At 41.5% G+C, this 25,474-nt stretch overlaps 1 protein-coding gene across 2 annotated transcripts in view; it reads left to right on the forward strand.

Annotated features, from left to right (window-relative positions):
• Positions 1–25,474, forward strand: part of mettl4 (methyltransferase 4, N6-adenosine) — a 133,919-nt gene that overhangs the window by 12,261 nt on the left and 96,184 nt on the right. Inside the window, exon 9 of one of the 2 annotated variants that reach the window (XM_080418505.1) lies at positions 551–1,334. The exons of the other annotated variant lie outside the window; for it this stretch is intronic. Within the exon in view, the coding sequence (XP_080274631.1) occupies positions 551–924 (374 nt within the window). The 3' untranslated portion in view covers positions 925–1,334. Of the gene's footprint in view, positions 1–550; positions 1,335–25,474 lie in introns of those variants that run through there. 2 annotated transcript variants of the gene reach the window in all.

The following is a 25,474-nucleotide window of genomic DNA, read 5'->3' on the forward strand; positions in this document are numbered from 1 at the left end:
CAAGGACCCCCTTAGCTGAGCGAGAGATGAAGCAGGGACCCCCCACTACATATTGTATAACATTATGTTGCAGATTAAACCTTTTTCATAGATTTCATATAGACTTGTTTGACAGAACTATCATCAGTGTTGGATTCATGTTAATGTGTATTTTCAGACAGTTAACCACTTAAACCCTCAATACTTTGAAAACTTGTACTTGATCTTCTCTTTTTTCCCCTGCACCAAACCTCTTTGCCGAAAATAGCCGAGGCATTGTGAGCGTGTATATCTGCTATTTCCGGCTAATGTTCCCCTCAGAAAAGGAATTCTAGGGTTCAAGTGGTTGATGTAAAAAAAAAAGTTCTATCACACATTTGGTCTTTGGCTTTCCCTGTAGTAACTCTAAGGACCCCCTAGGGGTCCCGGACCACCTGTTGAAGACCCCTGCTGTAGAGAAATGATTGCAGAGATCTTTGAAGATATATATATATATATTTTTTTTTACATTCTGAGTTTGCTATCTTTCATCCTCTTATACCTTTCTGGTCTCCTATACATCATTTAATAGAGGTACTGAGACCATATGTAGGTGCCGAAGCCCAGTGTCTGGAGCTGTTTGCCCGAAGCCTTCACCCCGGGTGGACCAGCTGGGGTAACGAAGTGATCAAGTTCCAGCACACCAGTTATTTCACCGTGACACCCATGGTGGACGACGTCACGGCCAGACAGACGGAAGAAAGTAAAAGAGACAGACATACAGACGCGCCCACCACAAACACGCCAGTGAAGTCCTCAGACAACAAGCCCGTAGAAGAACCTGTAAATTCCGACGACAGACCCACGGAAATGCCAGCAAACTCCACAAACGTGTCCACAGAATTACAAGTCAATTCTTCCCTCGTTTCTTCCCTCGCACCTTCCCCTCCTCCCCCCGTGAGCTAATGACCGCTACGTGGCGGCTCCTCTCCAAGAACTTGTCACGTCACCGTATTAATTTGTTTTTGTAAAGATCACGATGCCCCTGAAATAGCTTTCCCCTCTGTGCCCTTTGATCTGTACTTTTCATTCATTTGGAGGTTCTTGGTGGTGCATTGGAGGTGGTGAATCCCAGGGCTGAAGATGAAAGTGCGTGTCTCTCTGAAGTACAGATCAAGGTTTTTTGGGTTTTTAACTAAGTGCCACAGTTTCAACTCATAAGTTGAACACTATTTTTGTTTTTCCAACTATGTGAGGGGAAAAAAAACATATTTTACCATCTATTTAGATGGTCCAAATATTGCTGTTTTTACACGTTTTAAATGCTTTTTTTAAATGTATTTTAGAATGTGGACTATTAAAAGGAGTAGAGAATATCTTTCCATCATGATTGCACCGTCTAATGATTACCGTTTTCTACATATTTGAAACTCTTTACAAGTGTGTATACTGTATTGTACAATGTCATGTCTTTAATCAAAGTGTCCATTGTGTTCTGCTTTAACCTGTCTTTGAGCAGTTTACAATGCCCAGTTATTTGTAGAACTAGACTATACTAATTTACTATGGTTTTATTCCATCGTACTAACCACTTTAAAGTGCTCATGTAGCCTATAGTCGCTACTTATGGGCTTGTTTTCATAGACCTGGTTGCTTATTTCTTTCGCAAAATCTGGCAACACTGGTAACTGCTGGTAATGATGACCACTGGCACATCGTGAGCGTTCCAATCGCCAGCACGGTGTGACTATGAGAGTTGACCCACACAGTGGTAAATTGTGGATATTTCAGTGAAATAATAAGGCCAGAGTCATACGTGGTTGCATGCCGTGTCACGCACCCAAAAACAGACGATCTATAAGCTCACATTGCGTCAAGCTGGGACACGGTGTGAGCCTGTAGATCAGCTACGTTTTGTGTGTGATGACGCCATGTGCAGCCCAGTATAAATCAGGCATACGTTTACGTCACATTTCCCCTGGGTGGAAGGAAGGAGTACTATAGGGCAGTAGTAGCTGACCAACCAGCACAAGCTAAAATGGGCATAAAACCCTAGACTGATTTCATAGTATTTGTTCCGGTTCAGATAAAAATAAAACGACAGGATAAAAACACAGCAGGCTGCATAAGGCTGACTTTATAGGAGTACTACACTGTGATGTAAGCAACACAGATGCAGATAATAAAAATAATGGGTGTGTTATAGATTTAGGTGTGCTTACTTATTTACGCTTGCACATTAGCACACCCATGTCTCTGGCACACCTAAATCTCATAAGGTTTATTAGTTGCTGCTGTGTTGCTCACTGTGTTTTTAACCTGTACAGGAAAACAAAATAAGCCTTGGATTTCATTTCCCTCTAATTGCACTGACGAAGGCTGGATAGCCGAAGTGTTTGTTTCCTTTTTCTAAAGGCATTATGGAGGAATGAAAAATCCTTGATCTTGTGACCCTTCACTTGCCAATGTTTATTATGTTTTAAGCCATTAAGACCTGAGGCCGATAAAACAAATGTTCAACGACGGATGTACAAGCTTGCAGCCTGGCAGGAAGTGATGCGCGGTGAGCTTGTCTATTTTTTTGGGAACCACTGTTCTAAAACACTGTTCTAAATGTTTTTTTGAAAAACGTACAGTATGTTGCTACTGTATATAGCTAAAATCTAAAATGAAACGGATGCTTTCCCGGTTTAAATGGGTTAATTGCACCACTCACTGAGCTGTCACTGTTAGCGACCTTGCAGAGGAAGGTATATAAGTGGCTGCATTGATCAAGAAGAGAGAAAAAAAAAGTTCTCCTCTTTGTGAATAAATAAGGCTGTAGGTACGGTATGTGTTAAACTCATTATTGCCTGGGCATCCATCATAGCTCCTCAGTAACCAACTTGGTGCAAAGGCAAATGCCCGGTTGAACATTTCAGTCGGGACAACTCATTAATTGAATTCAAATATTGTTTTATGAATATAAAATGAGCAAGGTTTGGCGGCGATGATGCATCTGCTTTTAGGTACTCAAGGGGAGCACACAACATCTCCCCTCACCAAATAGCAGACTTCTATTCCCCGCTAGTAGGCTACATTAAAGCAGATCCAATACAACAGGTGGTAACGGGGGTGGTGAAGGTTGAGCAGCAGTTTCTAGGAGGGCATTTCAAATTTGGTGTTGGTCAAAGAAGGTCCCATCCAGGTTTTTTTAGGCTAGTTTTAAATGAGCTGCTAAGGGACCAATACACCGTATACGTTTTCAGAGATGTTCTCGGGACCTAGTGACGAGCAGCAAATGAGCTATGCAAACTTCCCCATTTAAATGGAGTGCTCTATTATTTAAATGTGTATTGTTGACAATAGAAGCGTGGAGCTGAGGCCAGCCGCAAGCGACTGCACAGAGTTTCCTGACTGACCTTGCTCTAGCTGCTCCCCTGACCTTGGGGACTGCATGGCCATTGACACTTATGTTGGGTACATACAGTATTATCTGTGGAGCCTTGTGATAAAGATGTATCAGTCAGAGTTCACAGGTTCCATTCCAATGGGCTATCACTGCCTTCCAAACTGTGCTTGCCCTGGGTAGGCAACCTGGCCTGGCGGGACGTTTCTAGTTCTTCATGTTTTTTTTGTTTCATCCCGTCTTGATTACTGCAATGCACTACTACCGCTCTGAGTCGCTCCTCCGTCTCACCTCCTGTTAGTCCAAAATGTGTCCGCCAGACTCGACACGGGTTACCCAATGAATGTGTAATTCATAAAATGAATGAATGACACGATTTGCCTTTGGGATTTCCAATACAATAAATAACGCCCTGACCCAGGGGTAGAGGCAGTGACGTCAGGACTTCGGTACTCTATAATCAATCACCTATAAAATACTATACAGGCTGGCCCCACATTACATATCTGAATTACTGCATCCCCTTGACAATGTGAGACCTCAAGTATGCATTTGAACCAAGTCCTTCTGACTGTCCAAAAAAACTAGACTCAATACTAAAGGTAAACAAGCCTTTTGCAGTGGTAGCTCCCTTTCTTTCTGTGGAACCGTCATTTGCTGCATTTACTGCATTGTGTGGGTAGCATCTGCCTGGCACGCCCATATGGTCTATGGCTGCCATTACATCAACCTGACGACTCATGGTTTCTGAAGTCTAAATATCAATTTTGCCATAAAGTCAGTGAACAAGGACACAGCCACCAAGGATAGTGCTAAAAAACTGTGTGTAACAGTTGTAGTTTTCCCCATTCATGGCTTTTATTCCAGTGACATCACTGGAATAAACTTTTTTTCCAGCACAGCTTCAGCAACACGGATTGGTTTTGTCATTATGAAACATTGATTGGTATTAAAGTAGCACATGGAATTACGATGCTAACTCACAACAAAGACAGTCTCGACACAAAGGCTGACTCGAGAGTGACCAAGGTTAGCGTATTGTTTGCCCTCCCACGGAAAAGGTTAGCAAACCAGAGAAACGATCCTGCACTCATCCTTGGCTCAGAAATCTTCCATTTTGTAAAAATGAATGAATGAGCTGTTGGTTGGTTGTGTAGGTGTCCTTGCGGGTCTCATAAAGCCTCAATTAAACAGCATTTTAGTGAGGTCATTACATTGCTTTTCTTTTAAACGTCTCTGCCCTGCTCAGCTCCCATTATACACACAACAAGCCACGTGATTTTTAGTACTTCCAATTTGCAATACTTTTACTTCTACTCCACTACATCTCTAAGGCAAATATTGTACTTTTACTCCACTATAATTATCTGAAAACTTTAGTTACTTTGTAGATTTTGATTATTATTACAAAACCACTTCAGACTTATATATATATACACTGGCAATTTGAGAATAGCAGATCTACAAGCTCACAATGCGTCGCGCAAGTAGATTTTGAATACCGACCTTGTGCTTGTAACAGACTATTTCTACATTGATACTTTTACTTAAGTAAAAAATATGAGTACTTCTTCCATCACTGAGTAATAAGAATAAGAGGCTCCATCCTGCCCTCCTCTTGATTCCTGATTGTCTCCGCTTGACGGCTAACTTACCGAGAGCGTCTTCTCCTTCGCACTCTTGATTACCTGCTATCTCTTCCTCTTCACACTTTCCTGCTCTGCCCCCCCCCCCCCCATGCCTTCACTTTAACCTCCCGATCATCACTGCATTTCATGCCCCATAGTCTCCACCGTAGGGTCTCACACTTCCATCTACGCCGCAGCTCTAAAGCATTCAATCCACACTGTGCTATGATGTCACCGTAAGGTCATTAAGGCCCCTTTCTCCAGGCGCCAGATGAGGCGATCAGGAAGTGTCCTGTCCCATTCAAGATGAAGTTCCTCGACCCTAGGACCTATAATCCTCCTGCCTTTATTAGAGTGCATCAGTCAAATGGAAAAAAATTAGGCCGTTTTAAAGATGCCTAAAATATTCTATTTTAAATTAACACTGATGCTCTAAAATAGGGGGGAAAAAGTATAAAACAACGGTAAAGGTCCTTACACACCGGGGCGATTTCTTTCATGCGAATATTACGTATTTTTAAACCTTATAAAGTCAATGCAAGCTTCCACACCAGTTTCGAGGAGCGAAAAAAGCGTCTTTTAATTATTCCGAACGAGTCCGAATTTTGCGTATATTCGCATATTCGCCGGTGTGTAACCACCTTTACGCTTAATTTATGCTCCATCGTGCGTACGACAGTGTTACATGCCAGAAATGGCAGATCTACATTACAAGCTCACAACACAAGTGTAATGAAGGATGCACTTAGGCACTGGTTTGGGGTTGTGAATTGTCACTTAAATCCTCAATGTCAGACGGTTAACAAAAGATTGCATGCAGAATATTCTAAATAATGATAGAAGTATAAGATTCCGTGAATAGTAGGACGTTGTCCTCTAGCAGTGGAGATATGACTGACTGTGCTAAATGTCAGTATCCCAGTGGTCTGAGGAGCTTCTCTGTGATATAAGAGGATAATCTTATAGCTACTCAAGCTATTTCTCTGGTTGTATCTAGTTCTTACTAGTCTCGTGAGCCAGACTGTTACCTCCCACAATTTTCAAATGCTTCCGTCATACAGTCTGGAGCAACGGAAGCTCTGAAAATGATCAAGCGATAAAGCGGAGGTGAAGCTGAAGCCTCCTCCCCACTTCTGTTGCGTCTTTACAGTCGCGCAAATGTATCCTAATATAAATCACAATCGTCGAAGCATTATATAGCTTGCTGCTTAGCATAAATGGAAATTTAAAAATTAAATGTAAAGACAATTTAAAACATATTTTCGTGAACGGAAATGACGAACAGATGACAGCTCGGATTTCGGGAGATGTAGTTCCAGACTATATAGCATTCGGAGATTGTGGAATAGTTGTCTGGCTGTGTGAGACTAGTTCTATCTGTTCAGTATGTACAGTATTCTGTAAATAAAGATGTGACGCCACGCTGCCGTTGTGCCAGATTAGGTGGTGATCTCATGCATGCTAGATGTCATATCCTTTGTAACAAATATAAATGGGGCTTTAGTGTGTTGTTTTAGAGTTATAAAGTTAGTCTACTGGCCACGTGCACGACATGATTAGTGCTGATCGGTCCAGTGGTTTGTTTCCAAAGCTCCGAACACACAGACACACAGACCTGACCCTCTTATAGATGGCTAGGCAGCACTCTGTAATGGGTGATTTCTCAGAACCAATGACAGACGAGACACGATTAACTTGGAAGTAAAACACTGCCAATAGTAATAATAATATTTTTTGGGACTAATCTAGTGAAACAAGCTTTAGTTACTAGTTACTTTTGAAATAAAACCACCTCAGACATATATATATATACTTTGGTAATTTGAAAATAGCCGATCTACAAGCTCACAACGCGTCGCAAAGTGACCCGTTGTGAGCTTGTAGATCTGCTATTTTCAAAGGATTTTTATACATTTGGAAACTTGTGAAATGGGACATTCTGCTTCTTTTACTTTTGGCACCTTAAATACATTTTGATGCCAATACTTTTGTACTTTTACTCAAGTACCGAAAAAAAATGTGACTACTTCTTCCATCACTGTTGATGACATCATGTTGATGATGTCAGTCTTGCCCAAAAATGGTGGTTTGCAAGATTACCCACGGATGGACGGACGGATGGACGGAGGGACGGACGAAGGGACGGACAGACACACAAATGCTCTTTCTAGACGGCTCACGGCACTCTAGGAGCCACGCCGTCTTTGGTTTGGAGACAGACTGTCAGACAGACAGACAGCAGAGTATGATTTCCCAGAGGGTTTTGCTTGAGGATGAGAGGGTAATTATTTCTGTCTCTTTCTAGTTCCCAAGACCCTGTTTCTATCACTATGCTTAGAGATCCCTTAGCTCTACTGCTTGGCATCAACAGAGAACATATTAAATGTGCTATATGCTTAAATTATGCCCCTGTGGTGTTTTTGGCAGTATCCTTTTCATTCCTGATGAAGTGGGTTATGCTCTTAACATTACACAATGTCATTACATTCTTAGTATGTAGTTTGTACTTTTTCTTGTTCTTCTAAGATAATTGACCCTTAAACTTAGGGCATGAAGGATACTGTAGGATGTCATGTCACATTTGGTTCTACCAAGTCATCGCCAAAATGTGGTGACATAAAATCATACAGTATGAAACCATTCTGTATAACTACTAAAGACAACTATTGCATTTAAGTAGCAGACAGATGTACTTGATCTTGTCGTAAAGCTCACAGAGCATAATGGATACAATGTCATCAATATTCACGATATGATACACGATATTGGGCTCACAAATACAATACGATACGATATTTTACTTTTTTCTTTATCATCAACATTGCCCATCATCTTCAGTTTGCTGTGGTGGAATCTGAGTTAATGATACATATAATACACTTTATTGTCTCCGCCGAAGGTGGAGAATATGTTTTCGCTTTGTGTGAGCAAACATTGTTAGCCAAGCTAACATTGGGCAAGCTCCACGTGACACGTGTCAATTTGTTGACACCAATGCCTCTGATTGGCTAGAGGGACGCGTGACGAAATAAAATTCTATAAATAGGTGTGTCACTTCAAAAAGCCCTTACTTTTTGAAGTGAGGTGAAACAGGATCAATCAGACTTGATTGGAACAGTACCTTCAGTAAGTCCAAGTCACCCGTCTGTGCGTGTGTGTTTCCCTCTGAGAACACCTAACATTGGTCAAGCAAAGGCGCAGAAGGCCAAAGCTAAGAAAGCATACTCATCTACAATTGTAACGTAGAAGAGGACTAGAGTTGAAATGATCCCACAACAAAGCCGAACTCTTAATACGTGTCAATATGTTGACATCAATGTCTCTGATTGGCTAGAGGGACGCATGACGAAATACAATCCTATAATAAAAAGGTGTGTCACTTCGAAGGTGGAGAATATGTTTTCGCTTTGTGTGAGCAAACATTGTTAGCCAAGCTAACATTGGGCAAGCTCCACGTGACACGTGTCAATTTGTTGACACCAATGCCTCTGATTGGCTAGAGGGACGCGTGACGAAATACAATTCTATAAATAGGTGTGTCACTTCAAAAAGCTTTTACTTTTTGAAGTGAGGTAAAACAGGATCAATCAGACTTGATTGGAACAGTACCTTCAGTAAGTCCAAGTCACCCGTCTGTGCGTGTGTGTTTCCCTCTGAGAACACCTAACATTGGTCAAGCAAAGGTGCAGAAGGCCAAAGCTAAGAAAGCATACTCATCTACAATTGTAACGTAGAAGAGGACTAGAGTTGAAATGATCCCACAACAAAGCCGAACTCTTAATACGTGTCAATATGTTGACATCAATGTCTCTGATTGGCTAGAGGGACGCATGACGAAATACAATCCTATAATAAAAAGGTGTGTCACTTCAAAAAGCCGTTTACGTTTTTGAAGCGAGGTAAGACAGGATCAATCAGTCTTGATTGGAACAGTATCTTCTAGTCCAAATCACCCGTCCGTGCGTGTGTGTGTCCCTTTGAGAACACCTGACATTGGTCAAGAAAAGGCGCAGAAGGCCAAAGCTAAGAAAGCATACTCATCTACAACAGTAACACAGAAGAGGACTAGAGTTGAATTGATCCCACAACAAGACCGAAATCTTAATACGTATTAATATGTTGACACCAATGCCTTTGATTGGCTAGAGGAATGCATGACGAAATACAATTCTATAAATAGGTGTGTCACTTCAAAAAACCGTTTACGTTTTTGAAGCGAGGTAAGACGGGATCAATCAGTCTTGATTGGAACAGTATCTTCTAGTCCAAATCACCCGTCCGTGCGTGTGTGTGTCCCTCTGAGAACACCTAACATTGGTCAAACAAAGGCGCAGAAGGCCAAAGCTGATCAAACACACCAATCAACTGCTGAAACTGTTCAAGACAATGAAGATGAAGAAGACAGACAAGTATTTGAACAAACCAGTCAATTATGACGACTCCCATATGATAGATTGCTTCAATGTAAACAGAGCATTGTCTGTCTTGGAAGGAGACTGGTTCTGTCCAAGCTGTCGTCCCAAGCAGCGCTCTGTCCGTCCCGTGTCCTCCCGTAAGTTCTCCACTACTGATGAGGTGGATGAAGACGAGGAGGAGGAATCCTCCTCTTCCTCCTCCTCTTCCTCTTCCTCCGAGTAAATTAGTATTATTGTCTGTTCCCCTGACGGAGGTTGTATCTCATTACTTATTGTATCTCATTACTTATTGTTATGATGATATAATTGCTATAATATAGTAACATGTTCTATTTTACGTAAATTAGAACATTCCTAAAGAACTATGGTTAGAGATAAGGTAGGTGATTTCATTTGATTAAAATAGCACGGGTCCGCTGGCGGAGACTTGTGCTCCGAGGAGCACATTTTCTAGTTTGAAATGTATTTCACATCACACACCATATCAACTCCTGTAACTACTGTATATGTAGTGATTCGTGCCGAGCTGGGATCGAACCCCAGTCTCGGACTCGGTAAACCAACGCACCTTCTACCTTGCCAATAGAGCTGAGACCTATATACTACTCTCTGTAAGAGTAGATGGTCTCTATCATCACCACCTCCTTTAAAGGATTCACTAGTTCAATATCCTGCAATCTACATCTTGAAATGCCTGGCTACAGGGAACCTTTAATCGTGATTTCTAATGCTGCTTTTATGTTCAGAGATTGTGATCTTTAGTTCTCTCGAGTCTTAGTTTCGCCAACATAACAAATACCACAAGGACATTTTAAAATACAAAGATTACTTTTATTTTTAAGTTTTTACCAGTATGAGGGTGTAAAATAGCTAACACAGTTATTACAAGGTTAAAATGACCTGGGAGTAAAAGCTCTTACATTTATTTTGTGAGATTGTTCTTTAATTTTTGACAGTCTGGAGACTATTTCCAATGAAAGGAGCACTTTGAGGAACTCCTGAACTCAGCTATACTGCCTCTTTCCTCTGGGATAGAGGCAGTATAGCTGAGCCAGAGGGATGATGGGGGATCAACATCATTTACCCTGGAAGAAGTTACTGAGGTAGTCAAACAGCTCCTCAGAGAAAAGCCTGCAGGGATTGAGGAGATCCATCCAGAAATACTGAAGGCTTTGGGTTGTCGAGAGGCTGTTGTGGATGTTGACACGTCTCTTCAGCATTGTGTGGGAAGTCTGGAACACTCACTACCAAAGGAGTGGAAGACCGGGGTCTTTTCAAAAAGGGGTCCGAGAGCCGAGAGAGTGTTTGCCAGTTATAGAGGCATCACAATACTCAGCTTTACTGGGGAAGTACGCTAAGACAGTGGTTCTCAAAGTGGGGTCTCGGGACGCCCAGGGGTACTTGGAGGGTCCAGGGGGTCCCCAGTCAAATGATTGATAGTCAGGAACAGGAACCAAATGGACCCTTACAGGTCTGTAACTCTTGAGTGTACAAATAGAACCAAATGGACCCTTATGGGTCTGTAACTCTAAGAGTGTACAATGGAACCAATTGACCTGTAAGGGTCCATTTGGTTCCATTTGTATACTCTCACAGTTAGATTGACGTTGATGATTTTACAGAGATACAAATGCCATCAAATCGGGATCCATGGCCTAATGCATATCAAATTGGGTTCTTTCAAATTAAAATGGTTGAAAATCACTACTAGATACAAAAATCGTCTCTTTTGGGAATCCCTGGCTTATCTTTTCAATCTGGGGGGTCCGTAGGCTAATATGTATCATTTTGGTGGTCCTTGACATGAAAAAGTTTGAGAACTACTACACTAAGGTGCTGGAACGGAGGGTCTGGCCAATAGTGGAACCTCAAAGGCAGGAGTTGATGCAGATTCCATCGTAGTGGTGTAGCAACGGACCAACTCTTTACTCTTGTAGGGACCTTGGAGGGAAATATCACATTGTTTTAAAGAAACATGGATACACAGTATAACGTAAGCTTATAATAACCAATATGTTTTAATGAAGTCTCTATTAATGCAGATAGAAAGTAATTGATGGGGTCAGAGATATACATTTTATATCAAATCCATATTGCCATTTTATTAATGGAAACTTAAGTGTAAATTTGTGCCTGTTCAAGATATTCTGTCAGTCTTTCTCACTTTCTATCTCACTCACTCTGTCTGTCTCTGTCTCTCTGTCTCTCTCTGTCTCTCTCTCTCTCTGTCTGTCTCTCTCTGTCTCTCTCCAATGTGCACACAAACACGACCAGAACACACCATGTGCACCAGCAGTCTTCACCATCATCTGTTGGCTCTGACAGTCACGCTCCGTAGGTCTGACAGAGGAGGATGCTGATATTTGCTCCCCAGATTACAGAGCAGTAAAGGCAGACATATTGGTAAGCAGGCGCCAAATCGAGGCCATGGGCTTTATGGGAAATTTCTCATTCAAAAATCCACACACATTTTCCCCAGCTCTCGACTTTAAGCGTTAGGTGAATGAATGCATATTTTTTTTAGGGGGAAGGGTTGAAATAATTCCTTGAGAATGACAAGCGTTTCCACCCTGGACAATGCCGGATGCTTGATCCATATTCACGTCAGGGTTATATTGAGATTCAGTTCAATGTATTTGCGGAGCGCTGTCAGCACCCTAGCTGTTATGGGAGCCTTAATGGTCTGATGGAGGGCTATTGAGGCAATTTCCATATTCATCTGCCGGACAGCCTTATGTTTCTCAGATTTACAGATCTGTGAGTGAGCAGCATGTATCATGTCAATGAGAGTGCGTCAGGAAGGAGGGAAAATGCGCGCTGTTTGGAATGTCTGAAAATGAGGCCCAAAATAGCTGTAGAAAGAGGCAATTCCAGTGCTAAGGTGTCAGACCCACTGACAGGTGTGTCCAGGTTGCGGCAGTGGGCAGGAAATGCCTCTGGGTTGGATTTGCCAAAGGATTATCTTTGTTGAAATGGACAGATTCATGGCATCTCGCTCTCTCTCTCTCATCAACTCCTTCGCTGTTGTTTTTGGAGAGTAGAACAACAAGGTGCCTGTTATTCCTCTAAAAGCTTTCTCTGAATTGGCAGCAGATGAAAAGTTGTGTGACTCCATGTGGCAGAGTGTGGCAAAGACATCAACAGATCCATTGTTTGTTTCGCACCTCGGTAAACGAACAAGGCAAAGCCGTGTACACACACACACACACACACACACACACACACACACACGCGCAAAACGTTGTGTTTGTGTTTACTGACGCTTGGCATGCGTAAGCACTGGCAGCACATCATTATTTTGCTCATGAAGTATTTGAAATTAATTCCACATCAGCGTTGGGTCATATTGCACCACAATTGATGCGCTGTTGTTGATGGGTATTATTCCACTGTGAGAGGAATAAATGAAATCTCGCAAGGTTCTTCTTTTTTTTGTCCGTGGGAGGAAAATTAATCCATGCATAATATATAAAAGCCAAGGACTCCTGTTTAATAAAGATGGCTTTCAAGAATCCCATTGTGAAGTGATATCTATGACCTTTGGTTAAGATGAGATGATTAAACTTCATTCAAGTTTGATTATCACAAATAAATCGTTCCACAGAGCAGAGCCACACACGTATTGGCATGATGTGATTGAGATGTAAAATGGTACTTTTCTTAAAGGTATCATGACATTCATTTTCACTTTTTTTATTTTCAATGTTTTATTTGGGGTTTTATGACCTCAATTACACCCAAAAAACCTGAACTTAGAACATTCAGTGGATTTTCTGTGGTCTGGGGTTTTCTGAATAATTAGGCTGAAAAGTAATCTGAGCTTGGCCCTTCGACAGTGAGGTCACAGTCGATTAATCCCGCCCACTCTCCTCCTCGCCCCTCCCCTCCCCTATCCTTTCCTTTGGGGGGGGCGGAGCAGAGGCGATGATTGACAGGCAAAATCCCTCACCAGCGACACCCGCAGGCAAAGATTTCTTTTTTCATTGCAGTTGAAAAGGCTTTAGAAATGTGAGAGAAAAACACCTGCCATGGATCACTGGAATGGAATTTTCACTTAAAACTTTTTGTACACTTTTGAAGGACCAGGACAAAGACTTTGAATGTGGTGTAAAAGTGAATGTCATTAAACCTTTAAGGTGGACGCTTTCAGGTAGATGAATCTCTCTCCCTCGCTCTCTCTCCTTCTTTTTCTTCTTCTGTTCTCCAATTAAATGTTCGAATGAAAAGGTCAAGCTTCAGTGTGTGTGTCCTCCTTTTTCACAGGCTGAGGTACTAACACATTAAGCACATTAAGGAATAATTTTATTACTCAACGAAATAGGATTTGCTCTCAACTGAAATATGAATCTTTCGCAAAACTATTGCTTGTCATTTCACCATGACTCAATTTGTAGATTTAATGTGTCATCATTGTCCTATAACACTTCCTCCTCATTTATATTTATGAATAGGTTTTCACACTGGAGTGTGGCGGGCTTTATCCACGGAAACACAAAAGCACACAAGCTGCTCATGCCGTAGTGTGCTTTAAAATGTGTCAGGTGCACCGTGCAGTGGCCTTGCACAACAATGGGCCAGAGTTTGGTTGGAGAGAAATCTTCATACCTTCTTGAAATGTGAATCACTGTCAGTAGTGACACCTTCAGAAGTTCCCTGGGGTGGGTTGTAGAATAACAATCTTCCATTCTCTCATGGCAAGCAAAAGGTCAGTGGTGTTCCAGCGTGCCAGCAGACCACTCAGACTCTCTGTGAGTCTTCTGTCTATACTGACCTAAAACTCACCCCAACTAATAGATGCACGGTCAGAACCGTCCGACCGACCGCCTTCAAACTCGACGCGTGCGTCGCCGACGACCCGAGGGACATTTATGCCCGGTGGCGAGTCGTTTGGATAGGCGGTTGTCCAGAACCGCGGATCCGACCGATATGCCCGCCATAGTCATATTATGGAGACCGTTATTCCCATGTATGGGCATGGCCATATATTTATATTTGGGGGCCCACTTGCAATAACCTCACAGCCCACCAGTGTGACCCAGCCCACAGGTTGGGCATCACTGGCTGTTGACTAAGTATTCACTCAGTCTCAGTCAAATCCTAAGGGGTTACTTTTTAAACTTTAAAAGTTGCACTCAGGAGGATTTCACTGTGTACTTTCCTGTATCCCACTGTTGCTCAGACCCAGTCTTCTGCAGCAGTCAGTCAGTCAGTGTCTTTATGAGTGAACTCTCTCTAAACTAAGAGCCCCCCAGAGTCCTCAGAGACTATAGCTGAAATGATGGCATGTCAACACTGTCCCGTATGACTCACTGAGCCCTGTGTGTCCCTGTGTCCCAGCCTGTCACTGGGCTGTCACTCTCTCTCTGGCTTCATGGGCTTCTTGGCAGCAGGCATATCGCTGCTGTCGCGCAGAAACCTCTTATCTCCATATTCTAACTTTTTGTGTTTTTTTTTCGTAAATTAGCGCCCTTACACAAAGGCATCAAAAGTAGCTGATGCGCAAGCTCAAAATGCGGTGCGAAGCGACGCGTTTTGAGCTTGTCGATCTGCTACTTTTGCTGTTTTTGTTGTTTGAATCCTTGAAAAGTAACAGTTTTGGACATATGAGGTTTCCACCCGACAGAGACGATATCTCACCCACCCCCCTGGTGTGTCATTAACACCCGACTTCAGAATTCCTATTTCACCCCGTGAACCGTTGTGCCAGACAGACACATCTCTGAGTATAACCCTATATTTTCTTCTTTTTTCATGCCATTACAATAACTCACACTTTATCATCACGCAAAGGTAGTTCTTCAGAATCTCTTATTTAACATTACGGCATGTGACATCAGTCATAAATTGATGTTAAAAGAAAAAAACTAAAAAAGTCAATCTCTCAGCCTGGAACTTCAACAAAAAGGTATAATCTTTATGGTTCACGTATACTGGCAGACAGGAGTGATTTAGGCCAGTGGTTGGTTTGGTTTATAGGCCAAATCCTCTGGCCTGTGCCCAAGGGCAGAGTAATTACAGATGTGTGAGAAACGGATTTGCTTCAACTGCCTGAAATACTATGTTGTATCGCTAAAGGAAAAGATTCCCTTCTAGACGCGGTTAGTGCCAGATTTGCGAGCTGTCAGGAGCAAAGAGAGGGGAGGGGGTGGATGGGGTGGGTGATATAGACCGAGAAATATAAGTCTGACCAAACAAAGAAAAAGCTTTATGTGCCATGACAGCAGCCACAGGGTACACAGCCACCAATGGTAAACAGCTAAATTCCCTTACGGGTACATTTGTACACTCTCAGAGTCAAATTAACACTTAGGATTTTACTGTTCGGTGGGAGGAAAGCAACAAAAAAAAAAGTGTCTTAAGTGTAATATGTGTGTTAATAAAAGGAGGAGGCTGTGGCTGCAATTTGTGTTGCTGATCTAATGATTTAGTCTGGGGAAATGTAAGACTTCCACTTTGCATGCCTTAGGGCTTGTTTTTGAGAAAGTGAGCTGTTAAGCTTCAATGTGGCAGGATAATCTGCAGAAAAACCAGCCCGTAGGGGGAGTTATGTGTGGTGACAAATTTTGAATATCACCCTCCCCGCCCGGCTTCCCTCCCCAGAACACAGGGTCAGTTGTGTTCGTATGGACAGATGCCCGACAAAGCCGGATGCGCCGCAGTGGATTCGAACCCCTAGACTCCACGGTGGGGGACAGGTACACTGCACCACCCGAGCAGCGTCGCTCTCCAACATTTCCATGTTCAACTGATATCAATTCTTCCCAAACCGAGTGTAAAACGCAGTCCAACTCGGTCCAACTCTATTGTGAGTGAATTACTGCCGCCGGTCTTCCCGCAGCCCTGGAGCGCGCGCTGCCGCATTGTTTATTTACAGATAATTGGTCTATACTTTTAAAGGTGAAACTCATTAGTCTTTACAAAGAAATTGCACCTCTGCTACGCAATAGAAACTCCCAGGGTGCCAATGAAGATTGGCATACAGGTGAATGGAGAATATAATGTTTGGCTCAATCTGCATGCACCTACAGTGTAGCCTGACACTCAGCCTGAAATTTCATTTCGTTTCACTCCATTATTCAGTCTGAAAGCCCTGTCAATGCAGCCGATTTCTGAGATGGGGGCGTGGCCAAAGTTTTTTTTTCAAAGACTCTTTGGCGATTGGTTCATACTGGATTATCCCGATCCCGATTCGTCGTACATATTTTCAACCAAGAAACACAAGCCTTCGACAGCGTCACCAGACCCTGAATGCGAGGCAAACGATTCAGGGGTGGAGCCAGGCTACCTACAGTGCGGAATACATAGGAGTACACATTTAGGGGTGTGCCGATATATCGTCCCGCGATATATCGCGATACGTTTTCGTGACGATATGTATCGTTTTGAAGAAGAAAAAATATAGTTTTAATTTTCTTTTATTTTATTTTTTTTTACAATAATAATAATCAGGCATGCAAACAGCCCCGAGGTGAAAAGGGTGACAACATGTTGTTTTTTTCGGGTCAGGTGTCACACTATTGCCCTATTTGGATTCAAAACGGCTATTGTAGCTGAAAAGCTACAAGTTCGCATATCTGAATAATGCAAAAACAGAATTATTTGTTTGCATTTGCTTTTTTTCTCCCCCATATATTTTTCATAATAAAAAAAGTGCGTATCGTATCGTATCGAAATCGTATCGAAGTTGTGAGCCAAATATCGTATCGTATCGTTTGGTGAAATTAGTGTATCGGCACACCCCTATGCACACATACTGTACGTACGTGTATGCCCATAGGAATAAGTGCACGTGTGCCCAAGGGAGACACTCTATGACAGATGCCTGGATATACAAATTAATCACATTAGATGGATAGATACACTTTATTTCAGAGTATTCAGACACAATAGGTCCATATAAAGAGATACAAAACAGACATTAACAACACAGAGATAGCCCAGATCAGTTAAAAACATAAACACTGCCACCAGCGTTTCCAGAAGCACGAGGAATACCTTGTGTCACTATCATTATGTTTTTTGTTGTTTTTTCATTACAATATCTTCATATACAAACAGAGTAAATACAATGGTTGACACTTTTCTTTCTTGTTCAGTATCCTTTGATAACTTTAATCTTTCTGGCCTGAGAGTATAGTCAACACGTGCAATGTAATACATATCACACAGGGTCCAACGTTTTGCTCTGCAACATGTCTTCATTAAGTCAGTAAGCGTACTGTAATTAATATACAGTATAAGTGTATATATATATATATATATATATATATATACATATGTACATATATACATGTACTATATATACACATATATACTAACCCTAACCCATATACATATATGTATATGCTATAATAATCAAGTTATCATACAGAAGGCACATTCCTTTTATGTTTTTTTAATAATTATCTATCATCTTGTTTTTAAGTAATTTTTTTAATTATGAAGGATGTATTAATTGGCACCTTATGAGCAAGTGTTACCCATTGTTGTAAGTGCAGCTTGGAGGTAAACTGTGATCCCAGATCAGATTTGCAAACTGTCCTTTTGCAATTACCCCCCCCCCCCCCCCCTCAATCCTGCGTGCTAACCTTTTCTGTCCTCAGGTATTTCAATTAGCGCGGGAAAGAAAATGACAGGAATGACATGGGACTGAAGGCCAATGTTGTAAACGTTTGTCAGAGGGAGGCATGCTGCTTTGGGCTAAAAAGCTTTGATATTCCTCATCACACATGCTGTGGTCTCCTCCCCTTTCTTTCTGTTTTAACAAATTCAGTCAATGCTGAGCTTAACGTAGAGGAATACCCAAGGGACTCATCCGTAAGTGTTCCTTAATGACTACAGACCTGCCCCATCACTAAGGAAAGGGTAGGGGGATGTCATACTGATGCTGGTATATAATTAAATGAACACTATTACCTAATCACAGCCCAGTGGATGGCTTAATTGGGAGGGGGCCATGTGCCAGACACGCCAACACCTTAATCTTGTCATGAAAGGTCCAACTTCCTTTCTTTTCTTTTCATATTTTCAGACTTGTCATCTCTTTATACTCCAGAGCTGCAGACAATAAGGCCTAAACCCCTCATGCCCCAGAGTTACCAGCAGCGGTGCAAAGTAACTAAGTACATTTACTCAAGTACTGTACTTAAGTACAAATTTGAGGAATCTTTACTTTACTGGAGTATTTCCAGTTTTCAGTACTTTTGCTTTTACTCCGTTATATCTCAGAGGCAAATATTGTACTTTTTACTACACTACAATTATTTTAAAACCTTCGTTTTTAGTTACTTTGTAGATTTTGATCATTATCACAAAACATACAGTAACCACTTCAGCCCTATATACATTTCGGCCATTTGAAAATAACTGATCTACAAGCTTGTAGATCTGCTATTTTCAAAATATTTTTATACATTTGAAAACTTGTGAAATGGGACATTATGTATAATGAGTACTTTCCACTTTTCATACCAATACTTTTGTACTTTTACTCAAGTACATTTTGATTACCGGACTTTTACTTGCAACAGAGTATTTCGTAAAATTGCAGCGTTGATACTTTTACTTAAGTAAAAAATGTGAGTACTTTTCCCACCACTGGTTACCAGTTACTGTCCTGAAATGTCCTTCTTCCTACACTGGGTGCAGTGGCCATGCATTAATGCCTACCTAATTGGTCCATCCATCAGTGGCTTTCTGCTTTTTGCCTGTGACCCCAAGGCTGGTCATCATTACCACACGTTTGCCACAGCTGGGTCTTTGCAGCTGACATCTTGACAAAAACATGTGAATAATATAATCATATCTTATATAATCTAGACCCCCATCTAAAAAGGTTTTGTTCCAGGGACCCCCAGAAGCAAAGATTTGAGTTAAAAATGTTCGCTTTAAAAATATATATATATTCAAAGATTTGCACAAATGATAAATTGTTTTCAAAAATAGCAGATCTACAAGCTCATAGCACAAAGCGACATACTATGAGCTTGTAGATCTGCTATTGTTGAATAGCCAAAGTATAAAATAATGGTTAAAGTAGTTAAAATCTATGCACAGCAGTATTCATTCCTGGAGGCTAATGAAAGCAGAAATCTGTAGTCAAATCATTATAAATCCAAAAAACGTTAATAGCACACAAGAAGGCATCTATGTTTTCTTTGTCTCTGAGGATTAACGATTGTTTTAGCCCATTCATTGAATTTAGATTTCACCAAGCCTATCAGTAGGTGGAGATCTCTGACCGTATGGCTACTCGGGACTATAGCTTAGTCCTGGAGACAGTGGCGGAGCGTCCGGGGAGGCCAGGGAGGCGGCCGCCTCCCGGCCCGCGACCCTTGCGGGCCCGTGCCGTCAGATAATAAATCGGTAAAATCAGGCAAAAATAAGAATTAAACAACATAATCCTAACCTAACCCTACCCTAACCCTAGAACCGAAATAAAGTGACAAAAAGCCCCCCAAAAAGTGACCGAATCCGGCGAAAACCCGCAAAAAAAATCGCTTCGCGCACGCGCGCGGGATGTGCGCGCGCGTGCGTGGGTGCGCAGGGGGGGATCACTGTGCTGTGCCTCCCGGCCCGGCTTTCAGTTGTTCCGCCACTGCCTGGAGAGTATGAAAAGAAAACATTAACTCTGATGAAACCAGTTTCCAAATGTTAGTTTTAAATATAAATATTTGGTGCCTTATAATTAGATTGGAATGAATGTGGCCAATAGAAGTTTTATGCCTCTGGCTGCAGGAACTCTTTGATGATAATGTTAAAATTGAGCAGACAGAAGCATTCCAAAACACTTCATTTTCATATCGGTTTGTTTCCCCTCAAAATTGCATTTCCTCTTATCCAATAGATGTCCAAACAAGGCAAGGGCTACCCTAGCCTCGCGCCGAGGGCATTTTTCTTTTTTTGCACTGGCAGATTCGTCTGGTCCCAGGCTAGGGCTACCCTACATCATCAAATTATTAGAGAGCCTAGAGAGGAAAACATTGTGGCCATGCGTGGGATTTAATAAAATGGAGTCAAAAACATAATAAATCTCAAATGTGGCATTCAGTAGAATGTGTCGCATTTAATCTGATCAGAGAACAGCTTTGCCCCAAAAAGTCATTCACGAAGGCCAGTGTCGAACCCAAATGTTCAGCATGACCCTTAATGTCAATGAGATGCCACCAGGTAGGTATGAATTCCCCATGACAACATGACTTATCGGCCTTTAACTCATTTAGACCTGAGGCCGATTCTACAAATTCCTTCTAACCCAAAGTTTTGGAAAAACTTCAATTTTTCAAAAAAAAAATTAAACTTTTTTTCTTTTTATCATGTTGCTTTATATTGTTGTTGTCTGGTGGAAACCTTGTATGTCCAAAACCGTTCTTTTTGATTATTATTATTCTAGAAACTATTTAAAATTGTAAAAATAGCCGACCTACAAGCGCGTGTGCTTGTAGATCTGCTATTTTCACTACTTTTGTGCGACACTCTTGTATGATGAAGTAGAGCTTTAAATTACAAAAAAACATACACATTTGAAACTTGGAGATACAAGGTTTCTGCCCGACAGTGACGACATATAGTAACAACTGAAAATTACACAGATGCTTTCCCGGATTGAAAGGTATAACAACGTGTAGGCTTTCCGGGTCTAGACGGGTTAAAGAAAGAAGTCTTCAAACGGATGTATGCAGTAATGTGTGTTAGCAGCATGGCTGAGAGGCCTGTGGAGAGAAGCTGTGTCTTGTGCCCTACTTATCGTGTCAGGGCCATTCTGAGAACTACTCAATCAAGCCTCTGCCAGTACGGTGCAATGCAACAAAACAAAGAAAAAGTGTGCAAGGGTGAATGAAACATGGAGGGCGGGGGGGGGTTCAAAGGGCTGGGTGTGTATTTTTATCCTGAGGCCTGATTTACCTTGTACTCTTTTGAAACACGCGTCCGTCGTGGCGAGAAGCTCTCAAAAATAGGCCATTTCTTCTTCACATGTGGGGAAATAAGCTGCACTGGACCAGAGCAGTGTTGCCAGGTCTGCTTATTATAGGCGACCTTGGGCTTGTTTTTCTGTAAAGTAGCTTTTGAATATTGGTTGTTGCGGGTTGTTATTTTTTGGGGCTTGTTTCTAAAGTGTAGTTTATTTTGGGGCTTGCTTCTTAATGTTGTTTAAACCAGTGGTTCTCAAACATTTTCATGTCAAGGAACTATTTTGGGCTTGTTTTCACCTGGTTGTTTATTTCTCACGCAAAATCTGGCAACACTGAACCACAGCCCCCTTGCCCGCACCCAAAACCCTCTCTCTCTCACACACACACACACCACACACACACACACACACACACACACACACACACACACACACACACACACACACACACACACACACACACACACACACACACACACACACACACAACCCCCATCTTCCATCAGCCTCCTGGAGTATAGGATAGATTTGATGTTAAATGCACAACACTATTGTGGGACACTCAGAGGGGGGGGGCGAGTGGAAAGAGAATCTTCTCAGAATAGCTGCTCTTGCGGGACCTGACGTGGGGTGATGTTTGTGCCTGGATGCAGTTATAAGCATTTATTTATAGACGGCTTATTTATATATGTCGAGGGTATCCCTTTGACGGGCAAGGATGCCTCTAAAAGCTGTATCATCATCAGGGGGTAAACATGTCCATCTTAAATGAGTGCTAGCCAGAAATTCCACATTCTGCATCGCGTCTCTGTCGGGTGGAAACCTCATATCTCCAAACTGTTTCTTTTCAGGATTCAAATTCAAAAGCAGCAAAAGTAGCAGATCCACAAGCTCAAAACGCGTCGCTTCGCACCGCGTTTTAAGCTTGTGGATCTGCTACTTTTGATACTTTTGTGTGACGCTGTAGTATACAGTATGATCAACTAGGGCATTCATTTATGAAAAAACATAAATATGGACATAAGAGGTTTCTGCCTGACAGCAACGATAGAGAATCTCTGGTAACATAATGTTATTTTTTGCCAAAGATGGGTGAGGTGGTGATAGTGGTGGAGGCAGAGGATAGTACATTACTGAGGAAGTAAAGATGATGGTGTTCTGCAAAAGCCAATCTGAAAGCCATTGGAATCATTAGACATGACGTGCTTCCAGCATCCTACTGCTAATTAGCTGCCAAGGGTAAACTGTAGAATGGATGGATTCTCTTCAAAGCAGTGGTTCTCAAACATTTTCATGTCAAAGACCCCCAAATTGATATGTATTTGGCCGCGGACCGCCAACTGAAAATGTTTTGTGTCAGGGACCCCCAGAAGAGAAGATTTGTGTTCAAAAAAATATCTAAATTATTCAAAGATGTCGATTCGAGATTTTTTAACAGGTTTCTAAAATAGCAGATGTACAAGATTGCAGCGTGGCACGAAGTGACGCGCTGGCAGCTTGTATATCTGCTATTTTTGAATAGCCAACACTAAAATCTAAAATGACCCAGAAGATGCTTTCCCAGTTTTAATGGGTTAAAAGAAAAAGTCCAAACTGATATATGCAATAATGTGAGTCTGAGGCCTGTGTGTCTTCAAAGATCATTGACATTTTTACAATTATTTTGGAATATATAGCAGATCTATTTTTTTATTTTAACATCTTTTTGAACATTTTCAAAATTGGAAGTGACGACACAAAGAAATGAGCAGACAAAATGGAAATGGAACACTATAAACTGTAAGCTGATAAATGGGTAATCTCTGTTGATTGGCTGAAAAATTGCAACTCCCCTGAAAATCTATTTTCTGTTTATTAAAGAGGTGGAGAGACGGGGGACCTCTGTTGCTGAGCATACACTCTATACTATAGAGTTTATGCCCTACCTTTAAACAAACGTTTTACTGTGGATTTTACCGTGTATGCAGCTATAAACCAACGGACTCTCTCAGAGACACTTCACTGTAAGTGTATAACACAACATCGGGGTGACAGGGCTTGGCAGGGGGTTATTACTGACATTTGACTATAGCACCGCAGGAGGGTCCAGATGCATTGCTTTGATGGAGCGGTGGATGTCACTTTCAAACCACCTGCCCACTATACCAAGACATCAGAGACACATACTTCCCACAGATTACATACACCCAAAGTGAGTTTGAAAACATCACCAACGACAAAAAAAAACTCCCATACCTACTGGGAGAAATAAAACAATGTGCGAACACAGCAGCAAGATTTGTGAACTGTTGCGATAAAAGAAGGTTAGCCAATGGAATACAACCACCCTAAGGACTACTAACTATTGAGTGTCCCACACTATCTGTACCGAGTAGACCTCTAGCTACTGCACATATAAACACTATCTGTACCGAGTAGACCTCTAGCTACTGCACATATAAACACTATCTGTACCGAGTAGACCTCTAGACCTACTGCACATATAGACACTATCTGTACCGAGTAGACCTCTAGCTACTGCACATATAAACACTATCTGTACCGAGTAGACCTCTAGACCTACTGCACATATAAACACTATCTGTACCGAGTGGACCTCTGACATAGACCTACTGCACATATAAACACTATCTGTACCGAGTAGACTTCTAGACCTATAAACACTATCTGTACCGAGTAGACTTCTAGACCTATAAACACTATCTGTACCGAGTAGACCTCTAGACCTACTGCACATATAAACACTATCTGTACCGAGTAGACCTCTAGACCTACTGCACATATAAACAGAGCTGCTGCCTTTAAACACATTTTAAATCTGAGGCTTTTTTGTATACAATTTAAATAGTTTTGAGAAAAAAATGCTGCTAATTGTACCAAAGTGACTGCAAAAGATTGCTGCTATTTGTTTCAAAAAAGCTTCATACCGTGTATATATAACATGTATATAACGACACAATGTGACATAGCTCTGTTTAACACAATGCTGTATCCCCTCCAACTGTATATACTTTCCCCATTTTATTAAACTGTTTTTATTATATTTTGACACTTGCTTTGGCAATGTAAACGTATGTTTTCTCATGCCCATAAAGCTCCTTTTAATTGAATTGAAATGGATGTTATGGCAGAACATCACTCTGACAGAGATAGCGTACACACACCAGGGTGTGTGTGTTGGACCTAGTTGTGAGTAGGGGGCCACCACCCACCTCCCTCATCCAAACGTGAGTGGAAAAAGTACTCACATTTCTTTACTTAATTAATAGTATCAATACTGCAATGTAGAAATACTCTGTTACAAGTAAAAGTCCGGAAATCAAAATTCACTTGAGTAAAAGTACAAAAGTATTGGTATAAAAATATAATTAAAGTATCAAAAGTAGAAAGTACTCATTATGTAGAATGTCCCGTTTCACAAGTTGTCATTATGTCTAAAATTCATAGAAATCTTTTGAAAATAGCAGATCTACAAGCTCACAACGCATCGCGATGCGTTGTGAGCTTGTCGATCGGCTATTTTCAAATAGTCAAAGTTTAAATACGGCTGAAGAGGTTAATGTAACTAGTAACTAAAGTTTCCAAATAATTGTAGTGGAGTAAAAAGTACAATATTTGCCTCTGAGATGTATTGAAAATTGGAAATACTCCAGTAAAGTAAAAGTACCTAAAAATTGTACTTGAGTAAATGTACTTAGTTACTTTACACCACTGTGTGAGTATAAGTGATAGAGAGGATGGAGTGAACACCCTCTTCCTTCCTGAGTTCAGGAGGAAGAGGCAACAAGGCAGGAAAGGTTATCCGTCTCCCAAGCATTCTCAATACTGGTATCAATTTACTGAAAGTCCTGAAAGGTGAGCAGGCAATATGTAAAAGGAGGCAGTCAATAAAAGCTGGCTTATCACCGGCTCACCGCCAACACGCGGTCTCATCAAACGATCACATCTTTATTAAATCCCCAGAGAGCCCTGACAGACCAATAACCTTTTGACAATTTAATTGCATCTTGATAGGCGTTGCCTCGTTGCCGTGATGAGTGTCACAGTGGAGAGACAATAAGCCTGTCTGTTACGATGCCAATAAAAAGGACATCAGATCATTAGACCGCATTTTATGACCGTGACAGTGAAGTGACAAGTTGATTCATTTAAATACAATTTAATTACTTGTTTC

Source organism: Gymnoscopelus braueri (assembly GCF_963280865.1).
Source record: "Gymnoscopelus braueri genome assembly, chromosome: 21".
In the NCBI taxonomy this organism is placed as follows: Eukaryota; Metazoa; Chordata; class Actinopteri; order Myctophiformes; family Myctophidae; genus Gymnoscopelus; species Gymnoscopelus braueri.